The sequence below is a fragment of the Coffea arabica genome, chromosome 9c (genome assembly GCF_036785885.1).
Source record: "Coffea arabica cultivar ET-39 chromosome 9c, Coffea Arabica ET-39 HiFi, whole genome shotgun sequence".
Classification (NCBI taxonomy): Eukaryota; Viridiplantae; Streptophyta; class Magnoliopsida; order Gentianales; family Rubiaceae; genus Coffea; species Coffea arabica.
In genome coordinates, this window is record NC_092326.1 from 36,454,225 (window position 1) to 36,474,243 (window position 20,019).

At 34.2% G+C, this 20,019-nt stretch overlaps 2 protein-coding genes across 2 annotated transcripts; one reads left to right on the forward strand and one right to left on the reverse strand.

Moving 5' to 3' along the window:
- Positions 1–795: 795 nt before the first annotated feature.
- LOC140014210 (pectinesterase inhibitor-like) lies at positions 796–1,350 on the reverse strand. The gene has a single exon (XM_072064636.1). The coding sequence runs from the start codon at positions 1,348–1,350 to the stop codon at positions 796–798; it is 555 nt and encodes a 184-aa protein (XP_071920737.1).
- Positions 1,351–8,501: 7,151 nt separating this feature from the next.
- Positions 8,502–17,943, forward strand: LOC113708871 (CBBY-like protein). The gene is made up of 11 exons (XM_027231543.2): positions 8,502–8,889; positions 9,990–10,039; positions 10,157–10,220; positions 11,178–11,226; positions 11,372–11,440; positions 12,317–12,378; positions 13,948–14,028; positions 14,873–15,027; positions 15,202–15,286; positions 15,504–15,647; positions 17,353–17,943. Exons 1-11 carry the CDS (start codon positions 8,609–8,611, stop codon positions 17,453–17,455), a joined length of 1,143 nt encoding a protein of 380 aa, XP_027087344.1. The 5' UTR covers positions 8,502–8,608; the 3' UTR covers positions 17,456–17,943.
- The last annotated feature ends 2,076 nt before the right edge of the window (positions 17,944–20,019 follow it).

Sequence of the window (20,019 nt, forward strand, 5' to 3'; positions counted from 1 at the left end):
ATTGTTATCTTTTATTATTGGGTTGGAGGAGTTTTAATTGGAGTGGAATTGTTAATTGGAGGAGTATTAATTGGAGTGGGAAGGTGTGTGAAGGGAGGAACATTAGTCAGAGTGGAATTCTTATTTGACAGAAACGTAGTCGTGTGACTCAAACGTGGACATAATGCATTTTATAACATAAATTAAATGTAAAATGCTAGAAAAATGAAATTAAGAATGGAACGGTGTATGAAGGTTTGTTGCTAAAAACCTCTTTTCAAATTTATATAGATGTAGATTTCTTTTGCCAGGCAAGGAATAACTCGAGAAACATGGGTAAATTCTATAACGCGTAGTTCATATTTACAACTATCTTCATTGGGCCATCTTGCTGTGAAGAGGCATGGTAAAAAATGATCTAGGAATAGTTTTATGGCATTCTATGGTAATAGTAATTGATGATGCTGAAAATTTTGGCATCAACCACAATGATTTCATTGGACAAGATTGTTTTTATTGTGACGAATTTTTATTAAATTAGCTTATCTTTCCAAGGGCTACCTAAAAATCATTTTGTCCGAAATTTTTTTAACCAAAATAGATGAAAAAAGAGAGTCATTTTCATTAGTGACAAAATTAACAATCTCGAAGTGAAAACCCAATTTTCCCCAAAAAAAAAAAAAAAAAGGAAAAAGGAGCAAGGAGGAAGGGAGAATATAATTGTTGAAAATCAATTTTGTCCGAACAAACAAAGAGTCAAAGACCCTCGACCCTCATTATCTTTTTAAAGTAAAAACCTATTCAATCGATCAAACTTCAAGGCCCACTTATTTTCTTGACAAGCTCTTCAGAACTTTGCCTAGCAATCTGAGCAAGCAGATAAAATTCCTCATTCCCTTTCTTTAAATTTGCAGGAATACGCTTTGCTGCAAGGAAGACTGTCTTACAAGCTTGAACTTCTTGCTCAGCATCAAGTGTCTCAATAGGAATGTTGTCGAATTTATGAGAATTGAAACACCTCTTGGCAATTGTAAGATCACGAATGGCATCGTTATAGTTCTTGGAGCAATGCCAATATAAATTGTTCAAAAGTTTATCTTTTTCTTTCTTGGAAACTGCATTGATCTTAGTATGGATATCTTTAGCCTCCTGTAATGCCACATCAATTGAGGCTTTAGTTATGGCCTTTAAAGTTTTGGAAGTTTTGACATGTTCGAGGTTCAAACATTCATGAGGGTTTGATGTTTTGGAGCAAATTGTATGCTGGATGTCAAGTCCCTTAGGCTTATTGGCTATTGAAGAGGGAACAACAGAGACCAAGAACAGGAAGAAGAAAATCAGCATTGAGGAAGAGTTGAACAAAGAGGCCATTTTTTGAGGGGCTTAGCTTCTCTCTTTTGTCACTGAGATGAGATTTATTTTCTGGGGTTGTTAAGCACATGCTTAATTAGGACTATTTATACAAGGTTTGAAAGGTTGGAGGAAATGTTTTAATGACATTGAAAATGTCATGCATCGCTGCTTTTCACGTTACAAATTGGAAATTGGCAGACAAAGGACTGGAGGTTTCATTTATTCTTCAGTTAAGGAAACAAAGATTAGTCTCATTTATGATAAGATAACAAAATTAACGTTTCAAATTAAAGGACGAATTTATAATACTAGCTTTTACTTTTGGTGAGAATTAAAGATATTTAAGCATAGATGGTATGCAGTTCAGTTGACACATTTGAACAGTGCACATAATTGCAAAACTCCTTTCTTACAATTAAACTTATCGAAAGTAAATAGTGTTCCACCCGTGGCAAAAAGGTGTATCTAATTCTCGATTATTTCAACTCATCAGGAGGTTTTCCCAATAGAAACTTTATGTAAATAATCAGTGTACCAATATATTCAACAAGGAACTCCATATTTATCCAACATACCAAGTACAATCTAATGAAAGAATTTCTACAAAAAAAAATTACTTTTCTAACATACATTTTACACGGATTGTAACAATGAAGTTATGGCTTTTTAAGATACACAATACTGAAGGGAAAATCATTCAAAATGTCTTTCATATTTTGTAAAATGTTTTTTTTCTGTCCCTCACTTTTAAAAGTATAATGTTACGCCTTTTACAAATTCACATTGGTCAAATTTAGTCTCTGCTTAGGTTTTTGACCAGTTTTTGGTCGAAATTCATTACATGCCTTGTATGTGATCATTTTTAGGGATAAAATTTTCAAATTAAAATTTACATAATCCATCTATAGTCCTCTACATTTTACAAAATGAATTATTTTGTCTCTCTCATTTCACAAAATAAATTTTTTATCTCTCACATTTCACAAAATGAATTTTTTCATCCCTCATTGACGATGTGTACGAATAAATTTTTTTTAAATCCATGTATATATTTATTTGATTTTATCTAAACAGTACGAATAGCATGTACTATATTTCTATTTGATTTCACCTAAACAGACTAGTTGTAGTTGTACACATGCTATTCAATAGATATATACGTGGGTTTAAATCTAACAATTCTATTTTAAAGCCATGTATATATATTTGTTTTCACCATGTGAATATATTCAATATTTGTAGCCTTTTCTATTTTGATAATAATTCATTTATTGAGTTGTGTAATAAAATCATCTAATTAATCGGTTCTAATTCGAATTCTATAGTCATGCTAACAAATTATAGTTTAAATTTGAAATTTTCACTCACCACTTTTAAGACCAACAGTTGAATTTATTGTATTGTGATTATTTTAAAATTTGAAAATGTCAATCACTTACTTCTTTTTGTCATACTTTTTCTTTGTTTATTTTTCTGTCCAAATTTAATTCGATATAAACACTTGATAATATTTAGAATTAAATCTCTTCTTTGTTTTCAATTTTCGAGTAAAAAGAAATGAACATGAGTGAAAAATTAATAATTTTTTAAACCCCTATATATATATATCTATTTTAATTTTATCTAAAATTAAATAGAGATATATTACATGCTATTCGTATTGTTCATGTGAAATCAAATAGATATATACATGAGTTTAAAAAATTATTCATACATATGATCAATGAAGGATGAAAAAAATTTATTTTGTAAAATATGAGGAATAAAAAATTCATCTGGTGAAATATGAAGGACGAAACAACTCATTTTGTGAAATGTGAGGGATAAAAAAAATTCATTTTATGAAATATGAGGAACTATGGATTGAATTATGTAAATTTTGATTTCACAATTTTACCCTTCAAAAATTATCACGTGCAAGGCACATAGTGGATTTTGACAAAAAAATTAGTTGGAAACTTAGATAGGGACCGAATTTAATCAATATGAATTTTTAAAGAACATAAAAGTACTGTCGCACCCCATTTTTGAAATAAAATAAATTATGAGTATTTACTATTTAGGTGTTAGAAAAATGAATTTTTTGATTTGAAAAATGAGTTCTTTATTTTAGAGAATAAACAAAAGAAAAAAGGTCTAAAATGGGACTTAAGAAATGCGATGGTTTTGACCCACAATAATAGTCTAAAAAAGATTTTTATGAAAAATAGGAGTCGCCACTTGGTATTGAGTTAAGGTGTATCAAGTCACCCAAAAATATGTTTTTTAATAAAAAAATAAACAAAATCCTTTTTAAACGACTCCAATTTTTCGAAAACAAGAGAAAAAAGTTCAAGAGTCACGGTTGAAGAAAAGGAAGGCAAAGATTTGATCTAAGGCATTTTTTCATCCTAGTCAAGGTTAGTTGCGTGATTTAGTCGAAAATTTTCTTAATCTAATCTATAAAATTTATCACATTTGGATGTTTCTATATGGATACAAATCTAGACCTAATAGATATCGAGAGGGTCAAAATATCTCTTCAAAATTTAATTGGTACAAATCATATTAATTGTGATGCCCAAAAATAATTCTTAGAAGAGGTCACGAATATGCAAGAATGAGATTCAAAGAAAAGAAAAATTATAATAGATAAATATACGTGACCTAAAAGAGAGGAATACAACATAACGGGTATAGGGGACTCAGATTCGTGACTTTAATTTTTCTTTTTATAGAGAGGATGAGAGCGTGTTAAGACTAAAAAGTTACACTCGTTCATTTCTCATATTTGAAAGGTGACTCTCCTAACCTAATCAAGCAAATGAACTAATCTACTTCTAATTTTCCTAAATAGTATGCAAATCTAAATGTCATGTTTCGCGCACATAAAGAGAAGGGAGATAATATAAAGGAAATATCATGCCAAATGAGAAAAAGGATCGTAAAAGTGAAAAGTATGCATGAAATGCAATAAATGTCAAGCAAAGTATGAATTCTAGCATGAAAATAGTCTAGAGGGGTTTAACATTGAACTAACCCATTTCTACAAGTCTTTACTAACGTTGGACTAGTGAAAAATCAGGGAGAAATGCCACAACTAGTGTGATGACGTCATGCATTTATTATAACTAAATAAATCATATAAAACATAATTAAAGCGAGTAAACATATAATGCACATGGAACACATAACACATGTGCATAATTTCTAGATACAAAACCCTGATGAAAGCGAATAAACACGTAAGCACACAAGCATGCAAGCACACAAGCAAATAAATGCAAATAAAAACCTAACTGTTACATTTGGGGCCCTAATTACAATCTAAGGGGGGAATTTAAAAAATAATAATCTAACTATTATATTTATCTAACTAAATACATTTTTAGCAAAAATTAAAACCTATCTATTACATAGCCTAACTAAATGCATTGTCTTGAGCAGCTATCTATTACAACTTGGCACTTAGATGCCTCTCAAATAATCATCAAAATTAAATAGAATAAATGAAACTTAAAATAAATAAAATGGGTAATTAAAGGAAAAAACATTCGAAACATGCAATTACACATAAAAATACATTGGAGCAGATAAAAGAATTTAAAATGATAAAAGAGGTTACCTCCTTTGAAGTTGTGGTTTTTTTTTTTTCGGAAACGATAGATGAATTTTATAGCAAACCAAACTTTACAATATTTGAGCAACGGCTCAACCACCTATACAAAGTGTACGATGACACTAAGAAGAGACAAAAATTCTCTCTCCATCTATAATTATGCTTAGAGCATAACGACTAATGCTTTTACATAGAGACATATTACTATTTTTTCCTACTTCAAAAAAGCACATTTGAAACAGATTAGCTAGAGCAAGTATATCTTCCACTAAGGTGACTATGTTCGGATTGTCTCCTTTCCCACTTTTCAGCATGGCAATAAGATGTTTATTGAAGTTTATGACTTTAATCTTGTGCCAACCAAGCTGCCTTACTTTGATGAGTGGCAGTCTCACTGCTGCAACTTCATCTTGGATGTCCAGTAGCGAGGTTCTATCCACTAGTGCCTAGTCAGCTATGATTCTTGTTCCATTCAGCTTGGCCACAATGCCAATTCCCATCTTGAAGTTGTGGTTGAATGGGGTAAAATTTGCTCTGTTTATGCTCCAAAATCAACAAAATGATCAAAGTACTAATTTAATTATAAAGAAATGGAAATAATCATGAAATCTATCAATAAAGCACTTAAATGAAGTATAATTAACAATTAAAGAAGATAGACAATTTGTATTTAAGAAATCAAAACTGTCAATGACCTAATTACAAAAATTAAGAAAGTTTTTAGAATCAAATTATAATTATTATAAAGATTAGGGGTCAAAATAAAAGAAAAATAAAGTTTAGAAACCAAACTGCAATTAAATTAGGGACCTAATTAAAATAAATCTAAAGTTCTTAGGATCATAATAAAATAACTTAAAAGTATAGGGGCTGCAATGCAATTTATGCCTTAGATCTTCTTAAGAAAACAAGCCACTGGCCATCATTTTTATTTCTTTGGGCAAGAAATTCCTAAACCCGGTCAAAAGTCCAAGAGCAGTCCGGCCCATCTTTTAATCACTCAAGCCTAACCAGTTAGGCTTTGCCCTCCTAGCCCAAGTCGAAACCCAAAAAAAAAAAATCAAAAAAATCAAAACCCATTCCCAAAACCAAACCAAAATAACATTATGGAGGAATGTCAAATTTTTAAAAATTATTCCAAAATTTCAATTCCCATACCAGTGAATTAAACACCAATTATGGAGTTTATTCCATTTCTTCGTTCCGATACCCTTTTACCAAACGCCTCCTAAACCTAAAAACTCTCCTTCTTACAAAACCCAACCCAAATATTAAATCAACAAAAATCATTGAGCTTTATTTACGCCTTAAAACCGAGAAATATTCTGACCAAAAACTTCTTAAAACATTAAAAAAAAAAAGGGATTAAAACTTGAAAATGGTAAAATTGGTTCAATTTTCCAGATTGTTTTGGGCCATAATACAATTAAGTAAAAATTAGGAGGCCAAACTGCAATTTTGCTAAAGGCTTATGCAAGCCATCGAACTCATCATCTTCAACTTTTCTTTCGCATTTCGTCAAACATAACCAATGCTCCAATCAGTCATCCAAGTTTCATATCAAAACAACCAAATCACGCAGCCCATTATCAAAGCCAAACGTCGTCATCCACACACAAAGATTTAGAACAAGCTCATGCAATGTGTTTAACTGTTGGGTTGCAAGAAAGTAAGAAACGTCCCAGTTCATGGCTTTAAAAAACTGAACATTTTAATCTTGGCCTCTTCTTGGTTTTAATGAGATTTCATCAGACCTCTAAATGTCCATTATCGAACCAGAAATCATTGGGAAACAAACATGGCAAGGTCATGAAGCGAGAAAATGGAACCAACAACAAGAGTGCAAGAGTTCATGTCCAATGATTTAGATCTGCGTGAAAAACGTGTTAAATCAGCAAGGAGAGGAGTCATGATTACTTGAGAGTGCTTACACAGTCGAATAAACGTGAGATACTCCCAAAAACTGCTTGATGATTTCTGAAATGAAACCCAGAAAATTTTGTCGCAGAGGCTGCAGCGTTGATGAACCAGTTATTTTGATCTTCGGTTTGGCGATCTTGTAGATGTTTTCTCTGAAACTCTTCAACACAAAAGTTCTTCCCCTACATCCATAGAGTATCCAGAAATCAATAATAGATCCAAAAGAAGTCAGGTTGAAGAAGAAAATGACCTATGAATAGGGCTTCCTGCTCAACCCTGGCTCAAGTTTTCTAGAAAAATTTCTGCACTTTTTTTTATTTTTTTTTCTCTCTGGTTTCTCTCTCTTTTGTTGTTTTTTCTTTCCTCCGCCGCTCTCCCCTTGTTCCATCCCTTCCTAGGGCTGTGTTTTGTACCTTTTATAGCTACAAAATCCCCCCAAAACCTAGAACTAAGGGAGGAGATTGGAGCTGCATTTTTTGTAGCATTTTTAAGTCACTTGATCAATCTTTCAATTGTCAAAACACAAGATTAGATTATCAATCTTTCAGTTGTCAAAACACAAGATTAGATGTCTAGTCCTTGTTTAAATGTGGAAGGCCAAGAAAACAGAAGCAAAAAGGAACTAAAATTGCGCCAAACGTTGCCAGCTACATCTTGTACTGGGTCGGTTCTTCCTCTTCGTACGAAGGTCGGGGTAAATAGCGCGCGTGCAACTACAGTTTTTTTTTATTTTACAAATACTGATTTTAATAAAAAAACTTTCTTCTTTTTTTTTTTTCTTTTCCTTTCTTTTCCTTCTAAATTTCTAAAAATAAGTAAAAATGATTTTCTCAAGAAAATGAAACAAAATAAATAAAATTTAACTAAAATGAGCTAAAAAATAGGAATAAAATAAAGAAAAATAGCAAAATTTTTAGAATCTACAAGTACATTTTTTAAAGTAAAGAACGAAAAAAATTATTTTGTAAAATATAAGGGACATTTTGAACGATTTTTTTCAATACTGGATATAGAATAAGTTTTAATGTACCATTAGTGATTAACAAATATTAAGTAAATCTTATATGTATGGTCAATGTATACACTATCGTAATTAAATGAATGCCATATATGTAAAATTTAGATTTAAAATTTAAATTCAACAAAAGTAACATATATAAATTGCTATTTTCTACTGAAAAATTTGTACATTTTGAACATATATTTTCATCTCCTTTTTCAGTCGTTACAGTATATTATTTTATAAAAACTCTAAAAAATAACAATTCAAATGAACAATTTTAGACTGTCTTTACTATTCACAAAATTACAATTTGATAGTTTACATAGATAAATATCATTACAATTTTTTCGAATGAGGCAGTTAAAAAAAATAATTAAAGAAGGTATCATTCGTTGAAGTATCCTTCCAATTGAAGAGTGAATAAATCAATTTATCTTGATTATCGTGTGTATGAGAAATGCAGTACAAAAATTCTAAATTGTTTATTTTAACCAAAACAATAATAATCTCATACTGCAACTCCACAATTTACTAACTTATCAGAAATAGCTTTTTCCATAATTCCAAGTAAATTACTAGAGAATTACAACATTCAAAAATTTAAATAAATAACAAGGGGAAAAAAATAAAAGCCAATTGAGGAAAATGTAAAAATTAGGGGATTTACATACTTGTTTGTTCTGTGGAATATCCTGTTACCATCATTTTCACAAGAAAATCCACCATTTGCTGAATTTGCTCCAAGTCCTCCTCCTATGGAATCCTCTTCATGTTCGATTCTGCAGCCCATCCTGGGCTTCAGCCACAGCTGCAACAGCAGAAGTACTAGTAGTGCTAGTCCTAGATTATACTATAATCGTAGATTTCCCGCGACCCATCTCCACAATCTTCCTCTATTTTCTCATACTTCCTCAAATTCAAGGCTGTTTCACGCCATAAGGTTGCAATTTGTGTGTAATAATGCCTCAAGCTCATCTACTAGCAGTGTTGATCAGAACCCACCTCAGAAACTTGCTGTTCTTCTTGAAGTTGAAGGGTATCTTACTTTTTTCATTTTAAGTTCTTGATTATTACAAAACATGAATAAATTGGTCAAAATTTTTATTGTTTTTAAATGAAATGTGTGTCAGATTGACTGGATTAAATGAAATTGATTGTAGATATGAAATTTATCATGCTTGTGATTCTGTTGAGTTTTTTCCCCAATTAATTGTGATTCTGTGGTTGTTTTGCTTTCGGGGTTGTGTTGTTATTTAGTTCAAGATTTCTGTCAATGTCAACTTGTGTTTTCTCCAGCTTGGCTTTTGCAAGGTTTCATTTCGTGCAGCTTTGTTCATAATCTAATAAAAGTAGTTGCCTTTAAGAAAAAAAAAATCTAATAAAAGTTGTTGGATAAAGATTCTATTAAATTGACATCATCGGGAAATGAGGCCTAAATTAGCTAACTTTTTCACTAAATTGACATAATACTTTAATGTGTGAGTTTTATGTTTCCTCATGTGGACGGTAAAGGAAAAAGCATGTGCCCATGTCATAGAATAGGAGCATTACCTGAGCCACCATTTTCTTTATCACAGAATTGCTTGTATATTGTTTCGAAACTTAACAGAGTTATGTGGGATATCTTACAGAATCAAAATTGTTCTGGAGGGCATTAGTATTCTGATCAGTGATCAGGAAAGTATAAGACTGGCTCAGGGCATATTTCTTGTAGCTTTAAAGCTAAAACTTGTATCCATTTGATAGGAATATCCAGTCACGCTGTGGACACGCATGTTCTAGTTTTTTCTTGGTGGAACTCTTTCCTTCTATCCCTATCCACCAGATAAATCAAAGAATGCTTCGGCAATGCCGTTGCTGTACGTCATTTTGTGGTTACAATTGCAATTGCTTAATCACTTTCTGCGAACTATGCTATGGAAGAAGATGCAAGTATTAAAAGATTTCCAGGACTAATTTTGTTCACAGTTTGTGAAGGGATGAGAACGCAAGATATGAGACCATGTAAACTGTTTTTTCTCTTATTATTTCACGCGATATAGGTGTTTGATACAGGTTGACTTTTTGTGCATGAGGTAGCATTCAAACTCGTAGCACTGAATGGAGTTATTTCTCTGATAATTTATGTTTGTCCAGGGTATTGATGGATGTCTACCGCTTCGGCAATCGGAAAGCCTTCAACTTAGGTTTGAAATTTGATAACAAATGAATGGTGCTGAGAAAGTTGTATTTTATGTTTATTGTTTTCTATATGGTCAATACTTCTGATTGCAAGTTAGATATTCTTTGATTGATTTTGTCAGCATTTCGAAAGCTTGGACTGGACTGTGCCAATTGGACTGAACCAATTTATTCAGACCTCATCAGGTGGGAGATGAATCAAACTTGGCTCGACAATTAACAACTATGCGTCATGTGTCCATATTAGTCATGATGGCAAAAAGTTGAAGATAAAATTCAATTTTGTAGAAACTGCTTCTTGTGGACACTGCCTAAGCATTTTTTTGTTTTTTCATTTTGCTTCTTTTGGACAGTGTAGTAATTAATGGTGCTATCAATACATATAGCCTATGGGGACCAGCCAAAAGTCAGGCTTTGAATTCAAGAAAATTGGGACTTTGATGGTTCATCTGAATCATCTAGTGCAGTACTTATTTTCAAAGAGTTTCTTTCTAGCAGTGGTTGTTGGCTGTAGGGATGAGATAAAGTTATGAGAATAATTAGATGGTTAGTTATTTAAGGGAAACCTCTAGATCATCCTAATGTAAGTATTCTGGGGATGGTAAAGATGAATGGATATTAAGAGCCTAAAGAAATACTGTGTAGTATATTTAACTTACAGTACCACTAGCGTAAATGGTGATTGAACCTTTAGAATTTTGTAAAAAGACGATACATGAGTTCCCTGTAGTAGATCCTGATGAGAAGATAGTTCAGCATTTGTTGTTCATGCTCAATGACCAGGTTCAAATGTCTGTTGGATCTTTGATTTTGAACTTTGTTCAACTGATCAAAGTGATGTAGAAGTTTAATGCTTGACCGATCTCTTCTTAGATTTCTTCTTCATTTGTCTCTTACATCTTCTAAGATTATAAAAGAAGTCAAGGAAAGACTACTGTAATTTCATCTTCTGCATCCATCCGTGTGAATGTGTTCTACATTGATTAAAAGTCTTTAAGAACATATTTGCGTTAGTAGGTTCCTCTTTTATCAATGCTTTAAGCTCTGCTGATGTTTTACCTCCTCAATAGTGATCATATGTTTGTAAATTTTGTCTCTGTTATGAATTTCTGATGAGTAGAATATAACATTATTTTATCTCAGGAGGAGTCGTGGTGATGAGGAAAAGATGTTGGTCATATATTTTAACAGGGTGAGCCTCATGATTTGACTTTGTGAAAGTTGAATGAAACTAATTTTTTCTGGACATCATGCAAGCTGTAAAGTTTCTAGTGTCGAGGTCCTTTTGCAATTCTTAATTTCAATTTACAGTTTTCCCTAACTGATCTCTTATACAGATTGGTTGGCCTACTTCAGTTCCCACCAATGAGAATGCAGCATTTGTGAAAAGTGTTCTCCGGGAGAAGGTACTGATGAAAGCATACTGAATGATTTCCTGCTTTATCTGAAGGCGTAGATGAGACTGTTGTTGTTGTTATTTATTTATTTTTTCAAGTGTAACAGGATGTTGATAAACTTTGTGTAATCACTATGTCACTGTTGGCTCAACAAACTGTAAATGAACATAAGCATCTCTTTCAGTGATTACGGACGATTGGTTTACCCTTTCTTACACCCAGAAAGGTCCTGTCTACAATATTGATTGCTTAAACTCTCATGGAACCCTCACCACCAACACCCCCCCACAAAAAAAAAAGATAAAGAGAAAAAGAAAATCCTGGGTTTTACGAAAATCTGAAAAGTAAGGTTTTTTTTTCGAATCTTAAATTCCCACCTTTATCATGTTAGCCAGGCATACATAATCCCCAGAATCCTTGGCTAGTTGTAAATGAATGTCTTATGGGACCCAAGTTACCAGCACTTTCTTCACCTCCTTTTCTCTTTTTTTACTTTCTTCCTTTTCCCTTTCTCTTAGATGAGGTGGGTACAAGGGGTAAGGTTCTCCTTTTTTTGGATAATTTAGGCCTTGGACTTTAATTTGCAATTTGATGCACCTTGAAATTGCATGTTGGTACTAATGATGATATGTTTGTTTTCCATGCATCCTTAGTCAAAGTTCACATCTTATTTCCTTTCCTTTTGTTGCATAATCAGTTAGATATGCTGCAACATTGTTCTGTCATGTATAGAATTCTAGACATATCTTAAACTTGTTGCTTAGATTTTTTTTTTCTTTTTTGAATACTGTTCTACTTATTTCTTCACCCTATCTTATCTTGGGATAGTTAAATGTGTAATATTTTCAGATGTAAATTGCTAAGTATTCAATTTACTCTTTGCAGAAAAATGCACTGGATGAGCTTGTGATGTCAAAGTCTTTCCCACTCAGACCTGGGGTGGAGGAGTGAGTGACTTACCTTAGCCCTGGTTTTTAAATCAAACATGTGATATGTATTTCCATTAGACTGATGTCTTTATGAAGAGTTCAAGACTGGTCATGACACTGAAGTATGCATACCTTTCTTAAAATATTAGGTGATTTTTTAGAACATTGTTGATCCTTTTACCTTTCTACTAGATATTGAATTATTCTCTGGATTCTGTTAACTGAATATGAATCAAGTCCCGTTTTGCCCACTTTCTATGTTTTATTACCTTAAATCAAGCATACTACGGATGTATTCCCCATGTGTGTCTGTGATGTTTCCCAACCCTGCAATTGGAAAAAAAAAAAAAAAAGGAGAGAGAATCATTTAGTGACAGTCTTTCCATGATTACATTAGTTCATTCCCCTGATTGAGTTTTTTGGTCAGTCATTTGGACGTAAAGTCTAAGGTGTTCAAGAATTGATGATGTCAAATGGAGAGAAAACTAGTGATTACATTCATTTCATGTCATAATTCTTTTGCTTTAACAGATTGACAATAGGAGGTGAATATCGTGAACAAATTGCAAGGATGATGCACCTTGGCCTGCTCAATTGATGTATGCCTTTCACCCTATGTAGCTTGTGATAGAAGACTTCCTCAAGAGGATATAGATTTGTTGGCTTATCAATATAAGTTGAACTTATGATAAGATTAAAATTGTTTTTGCATTTGCATACTGGTTGCTCCAGCATCGCTTTTTAGTGCTATTTTTCAAGGACTCTTCCGGGAATAAAATCCTGTTATCTCACATTTAATGCTTTTGAAAATCTGGGACATTGTCCTTAATGTGGGTCTGGAAAATCTGGGACATTCTTTGCTAATTGGAAGTCTTACCATTGTTCATCTTTTCCCCTAAAACCAGAATTGGGAATGCCATCTTGTTATTTGATGTACCTTTCTAGGCCATAGTTTGTTAGCTTTTTTTCCTTAAATCATAAATGAACATTAGCAAATCCAGTTGTATAACATTTATTGACCTTCGAACTTTTAGTCTTCTGACTAAATTAAGGGTAAAATTTAAGTTTCAACAAAATGTAGTTGTCCTCTTTTTGTAGCCCTAGCATGTTATTTCATGAAAAAGAAAAAAAAATACAAAAGAGGCAAACAAATGAATCTGCTAAGAATCATTGAGCTGTTTTCTTCTCTTTCTTTTGTTTGTCTTACATTGTTTCTCGTAAAAGTGAATCCTGACTGTTGCAAATGGTCTTGGACATTCAGGATAAATGTAGAACTTGAATGATGTTTTAGCTGGGCAGTACTTATATTTATTTCATTATATAGATCAGTTATCTTGCAAAAAGTAACTTCGATTGTAATCTTCTGTTGTTTTATCTTTATTCCTTTGTTGATATATAAATCTCCGACCACAATTGAATGCTTCGAATTTGGTTTATAGAAATGGGCTCAGTTCCCTTAGTTGCCTTCAGTGGTTTTTTGCAAAACCAGTAAATTTATTTGTTGTCATAGCATGAACTTTAATTTTTCAACAATCAATTTCTTTGATATGCATTTTGTAATAAAATTGTCTGGCATGGTTTTTGCAGTTTTATTGATGATGCATGTAAAGAAGGGGTACCTGTTGTCATATTGACAGCTTACAGTAAAATGGGAGAAAAAGTAACAAGGTTTGTGGCTAATTTTTCGTTATGCTTATTGCGGAGACCTTGAAAAGATATGGAATTTTAGTATTATGGCAGTGCCATGATATCTTACAGATGTTAAGGCAAAAATTTGAGAGGACATTTGTAACTCAAGATATGTGATAGAATATATTATGCCAATAGGATACAAGCATAGATGCCAACTCTGAGGTGTTGGTTTACTAAATCAACCTATAAAATACTTCTTTAAACTTGATGAAATGAGAATCTTCTTTGATATGATCATACTCAATTATTGAGCTAATTGTGCTCTTGCACCTAATTTTTTATTTATTGCATATAATAAGTGTATATGGAGCTTGGTGCTACCAATTGTCTGTGAAAATGTTGTGGACATCCTAAAATTTTAACTTTTCAATTCCAAAGACAATCTTGTCCCAGTTCCATTTGTTCACTTATGGTCTAGGTGCTTTCTGACACATCTTTTTTTTGGGCACTTTCTGACACATCTTAACAGTTTGAAGAATATTGCTGTTGCTTCATTCCACCTGTCTGCAGATATAGCTCCTTATGCATGTGAAGAATGAGTTGTCCTGAAAATTACTCCTATGGCTACAAAGTTGCTTAACAATCTGACGTTCAGGATTTATCAGCAGACGATTTGCGTAATTTGCCTTTGTTAAAGTTTTGCTGCAATCTAGTTCTTTTAAATCTCTGCCTGTCACCCCCTTTTGTTGTTTTAATGTGAATTATAGTGATTCCAGCGTACATTATTGGTCACATGTTTTTTCTTTTTCTAGGAAAAGTGTTGCTTACATTATGGGTACCACCACACTAGCTGAGCTCATCTTGTTTGAGTGATTTTCAGATCCATTATTGAGAAACTTGGAAATGATCGAATGTCAACGGTAAAAATCATAGGAAATACAGATGTAGAGAAAAGTTTGTACGGGCAACTTGTATTCGGCAAAGGTGTATCTTCTAGCCTTGATGAACAGTTAGCCAAGGAAGTGGCTAAAGCAGGTAATTAACAATTAGGATTTGTTTGCATTTCCAGTATGCATAAACACCCACAAACACCTGTATCTTTGTTCGAAATAGGATATATATATGTGTGTATGTATGTATGTATGTATGTATGTATATGTTTATCTTAGTTAGAGCTAGGAAATGATGTGTTGTACATTGCCTTTCCAGCTTCTGCCGAGAAACAAAGAATTGCAAAAGAGGTTGCTTCTATGTTAAAGTTGAGTGTTGATATTGATACTAGCTCCAGTGAAAGGTTAGTACAGTAAATGATCAAGACTTGAAAATTTTGTTGATTTTCAGTTGCTTATTTTGATATAAAGGTTCTTGTTGGTGGTCAAACATGTACCTGTATCAGCAATAGTTTTTCCTAAGTAAAAGCAAAATTAGTCCCAAAATAGGAATTATTTAGCTAAATAATCAGTTTAATTCGCCTCTGAACTAAAATTAAGACAAAATCTACTCTTTTGTAGCTTGCAACATGTTGTGGCCACACTACGGGCAGGTGCTGAATATGCAGAGGTTCCTCTCTACAATTGTGTGCTTATTGCAGGAGGCCAATTTGGAGCTGCTGGTGCAGAGCGCATAAGTATGCCTTGCATTGTTCTTCGGAGCAGGTAAAGCGCTTTACCACAAAGTACTTATCAGATGCAAGAATGACCATAATGTTTAAGTTGTTTATCTTCACTCACCTTATACAGAACTAGTGTTCTCTCTCACCTTCCATTGATTATGTTTGTGGTGCGCATCTGTTTGCTGTATGTGTGGTTTTATGGTTAGCTGTCTTGTTCATGGTTTTTTACTACAATTAAAGTGGTGATTCTTAATCTTTGACTATTATCTAGCTATCTGACGAATAAATTGGTAACATTTTGTTTCATTACTGGACTTGCCCATGAGACAGATACGCAGACTTGCGTGACTTTGTGATGCCTTATCAGCTGTTTGTTGGTACTTATTCACTTGAGACCATAGTGCAAAGCAATTTTGATTCCAAAATAGTCCTTAGCTTTGTACTTTAGTTTGTGCAAGGAACTGGAGAAAGGTTGTGCTTGAGTAATACATGCAACTGGAGAAGCCACAATTACCTGCTTAAAGGATGATGTCAAAGAAATTAGAAGATCCAACTAGTGATTTTTTATATAAATAAATGAAATTGATTTTATGTTTCCCAAATGGTGCACTTGTGCATGTAGACATTCAAATGGTTCTCAAATGATCTGTTAGATCACTGCACAATTTTATAGAGGAGCTCTCGAGTGATCATAATCTCTATAGTTTCTTGTCATAACGATGACCTTTGACTACACCACTGCTCTGTACATTTCGTGAAACAGATAAGTGATGGGTGGCCCCCACCCAAATCTTCTCCAGCTATTCCCACTGAGAAAACAAATAAATAAAATTACTGTTAGTTAGTGTGTCCAAACTGTAGAGGCATGAAATTCTATTGATAGATATCAGGCTTTCTCATCTCAGGAAGGTACGATTCACCAAACATCATGGTCTCATGCACTAGAATTACCGAGCATGGTTCAAAGTCGTGGTCGCGGTCTGGACCGTTCCACATCAGTCTCGGCATATCAATCATGGTCCTAGCAACACGCAAATTTGGAAGCATTTAATATTCTAAAAATTGTGAATAATATTCAAAAAATGCTAAACAAAAATAATTAAAAAAAGCAAAAGAAAATTTGTAAAATGTAAATTTGCGAGTTGACTCGGGATGACTCAGGCCAACTCAGCTGAGACTATCTGTATCGGAGACTTCTCAGCCGAGTTCTCGGCGAGTCAAGTATTTGGGAGTCATCTCATCCTGGTATCGTATCGGAGGGGTCCGTTCCGGTGACGACTCAGCTGAGTCGTTTCAGTCTCGGCCGAGACTTTGAACCATTTTACCAAGTCAGTTTTCTCTTTTCATTGTTTTTCTTGCCGTGACCAGCTCACATGCTTTTTTAACATGTGACACCTACTTATCTGCCTCCTCCCCTTCCCCCCCCAACACCCCCCCCCCCAAAAAAAAAAGAAACCAATCATGGTGTCCTGCACTAGAATTTACTGAGCCAGTTTTCTCTTTTCATTGTTTTTCTTGGCATGACCAGCACACATGGCATTTTTGTTGTGCTTTTTTAACATATTACACCTACTTAACTGTCTTCCTCCCCCCCCCCCTCTTTTCTTCTTTCTTTTCTTCCTTTTTCTTCTTTCAGCAAAGACATTTTATTGGGTTATATAATTCTCTTTTCTAGCAAATAAATAAACATTATTACTGTTACTTTTTTTTTTGGTCTCATATGCCCTACCTCCTGTGCGGATCAATAGTTTTACAGCCAGAGCTGAGTTCCCTTCTGCGAATGCTGTAATGGACGGGTTTGGTGGAGCTGATCTTACAATTTCTAGAATGCTAAAGAGACGGTGGTCCTGATCTCCACTAAGATGCTTGATGCCAAGAATGTTCAGCGTGACACTTGTCGATGAACTGACCAGACTTAATTTGGGTTCAAGGCCTTGCTGCAAGAACAAGATGTCCTGACGTGTACTACCATTATGCACATTCCAGATGGCACTTTTCCATGGTGTCATTCTTGAAACAAAGCATATTTTGAACCTATGCACTACCAGTCGTGTAAGAATTCATGGTGTCATTCTTGCTACAGTTGAATAGGAATTAGTCCTGGTGTACTGCTTAGGACAGCTGAAGCTAATTTTGAACCTATGCACTACCAGTCGTGTAAGAATTCATTTTTCAGCTGATCAGGCATTTTCCTTCTACTGCCTCCCAATAACTTGAGCCCAGCTGCATGTGTTTTGCTGATTTTGCTCTAGGGGTTTTGACTTCATGAATTGCTGTGTTTAGATCAGGATTTTGAGACTAGTTGATCACATTATGATCATGTTGCAATCGTTTCTTCATATGTTTCTGCTTCCCATTTCGGTGTTTCTTCTATTTCTGACAATTTGACTTCTGGTGGGCATTGGAATCGTGGACACTGGAAAGTAAATTTTGTTTAAACTTATCCCACAAGTGGAAGTTGGAAGCTTTGCAAATTTGCACAAAGACTAACGCTCTTTTAGAAGCAGAAACGTATTGCGTTGTGCCACTTAGTTATCTCTAGCAACATAAGTATCACCTTTGGAAGTGTGAAAGATTATTTACAGAGCATAGGAAAACCCAAATCTCTTTTTGTTTATCATCACAAATTTTATTGAAAAATCAAGAGAGAATCCTAAAACTACAGGGGGCCGATGAGCATATAAAACCAAAGAAAAGAACAAAAAGGATTTGGCAAAATGGTCCAGAATTTGAAGGACTATGCTAGAAGAGTCGTTGTTAAGAAAGCAAGAGAGCAAGCTGGGAAAGCTTTTTATTCATATGAAGGACAAGTAAGCTGCAGGTGTTTACTTACTTCCAACTATCAACAATTTATTCGTGTTTCTTATCCAATTCTAATCTTTTAGGTTCGTAATGGTCTTCCACCACGATAATGACTCCATGCCAAGGGTTTGGACTGGGAAGGAGGACGTTAAAGCTATTACACGAAGGGCGCTCTGCAGTAATTTGCAGAGATATTCTGTGTTGCAGGAGAATGATGCTTAATATTTGGTGGATTAGTGAATGTTTCTAAAATGCACATCTTTTTGGCAGGATCGCAAATATTTTGTCAGTGTTGGCTGCCATACGCATGGATGAGAAACCAGATAAGATAAAGAGTTTCCTGTCCTCTATTCTTAATTCATGGTTCAAAGACTCGGCCGAGACCGAGACGACTCGGTGGAGTCGTCACTGGAACGGTGCCTTCTGTTCCGATACCGTGACGAGATGATTCCAAGATAATAGATTGCCGAGAACTTGGTCGAGACGGATAGAAATGATTGAGTCATCCCGATTCAATTCGAATTTTTATTATTTTTGTTTATTATAATTTTTAGAATATTAAATGTTTCAAAAATTTGTGTCTCACCAAAATCACAACCGATATATTGAGACCGATGTGGAACGATCCGGCGGCTTTGAAACATGATTCTTATTGATGGCACAGTTGCCATATCTTCCTGGAATAGACGTTCTGGTGTCGTTGGAGATCCTCTTGCTTTGAGCACATGAGAAGGGGTGCTAGGTTCTACATTATAGTTGGCTTTCTTCTAATTGCATGGCGTAATCTCTCAGTATATACTTGTGCAAAGAATAACCATTATGTGCAAGAATGTGTAAGTTCTAAATAGCACGACGTACGGCTATTCCAGAACTCCTTTCAGATTTTATTTGCCTTGATGCTCTTATTGAGCATGGAACTAGCAATATTACAGATGATCAGCATTAACTCATAATCCATCTCAAATGCAACTAGAGATATCTAGGAGATCGATCTCCATCGACATACAACATTAGCTATTGAACTTAGAACCCTAAACTTCTCTAGCTATATACATGCAGCTCAATGCACATCTCAGAATCTTCTAAGCCCAAAAAATCCAGGGATGTCAAGTGCAAATGCAGGCAATGACCATGTAAAAAAAACCTAGATAAGCAACTATTAGAACGGAAGGAAGAAAGAAGAATAACCTTATGATGAAACACAGTGGATAAGGTCAAACCATGCATATCTCAGCCATCAATCTGCAGCCTCCCTATCAGCCCTCTTCCCGAGTTTTCGCCACGTTTTGGCTAGCTCGTCACTGTCAAATTCATTCATCTTCAGACTGTTGCCTGTTGTAATAACAAATCATCCACTGCTTTAAGCCCCCAACTGCTGAGGCAAAAAGGCTAATCCACCAGGGAAAATATTCTACAAGTGGATCCTCAACCTTCTCTTTTAGCTGTGAGGGGCCCCTGGTCTAAAATCGAACGCCTGGAGGAGGGAGGCATTTAACTTTTAAAAAAAAGGCTGCCAGGCCTCCTCTCTCTCATAAATTATCCAAAAGAACAAAATCGGTTTTAGAGCCCATGCAGACCAAGTCTTCCATTGCAGGGAATTTACAGGCAAATCA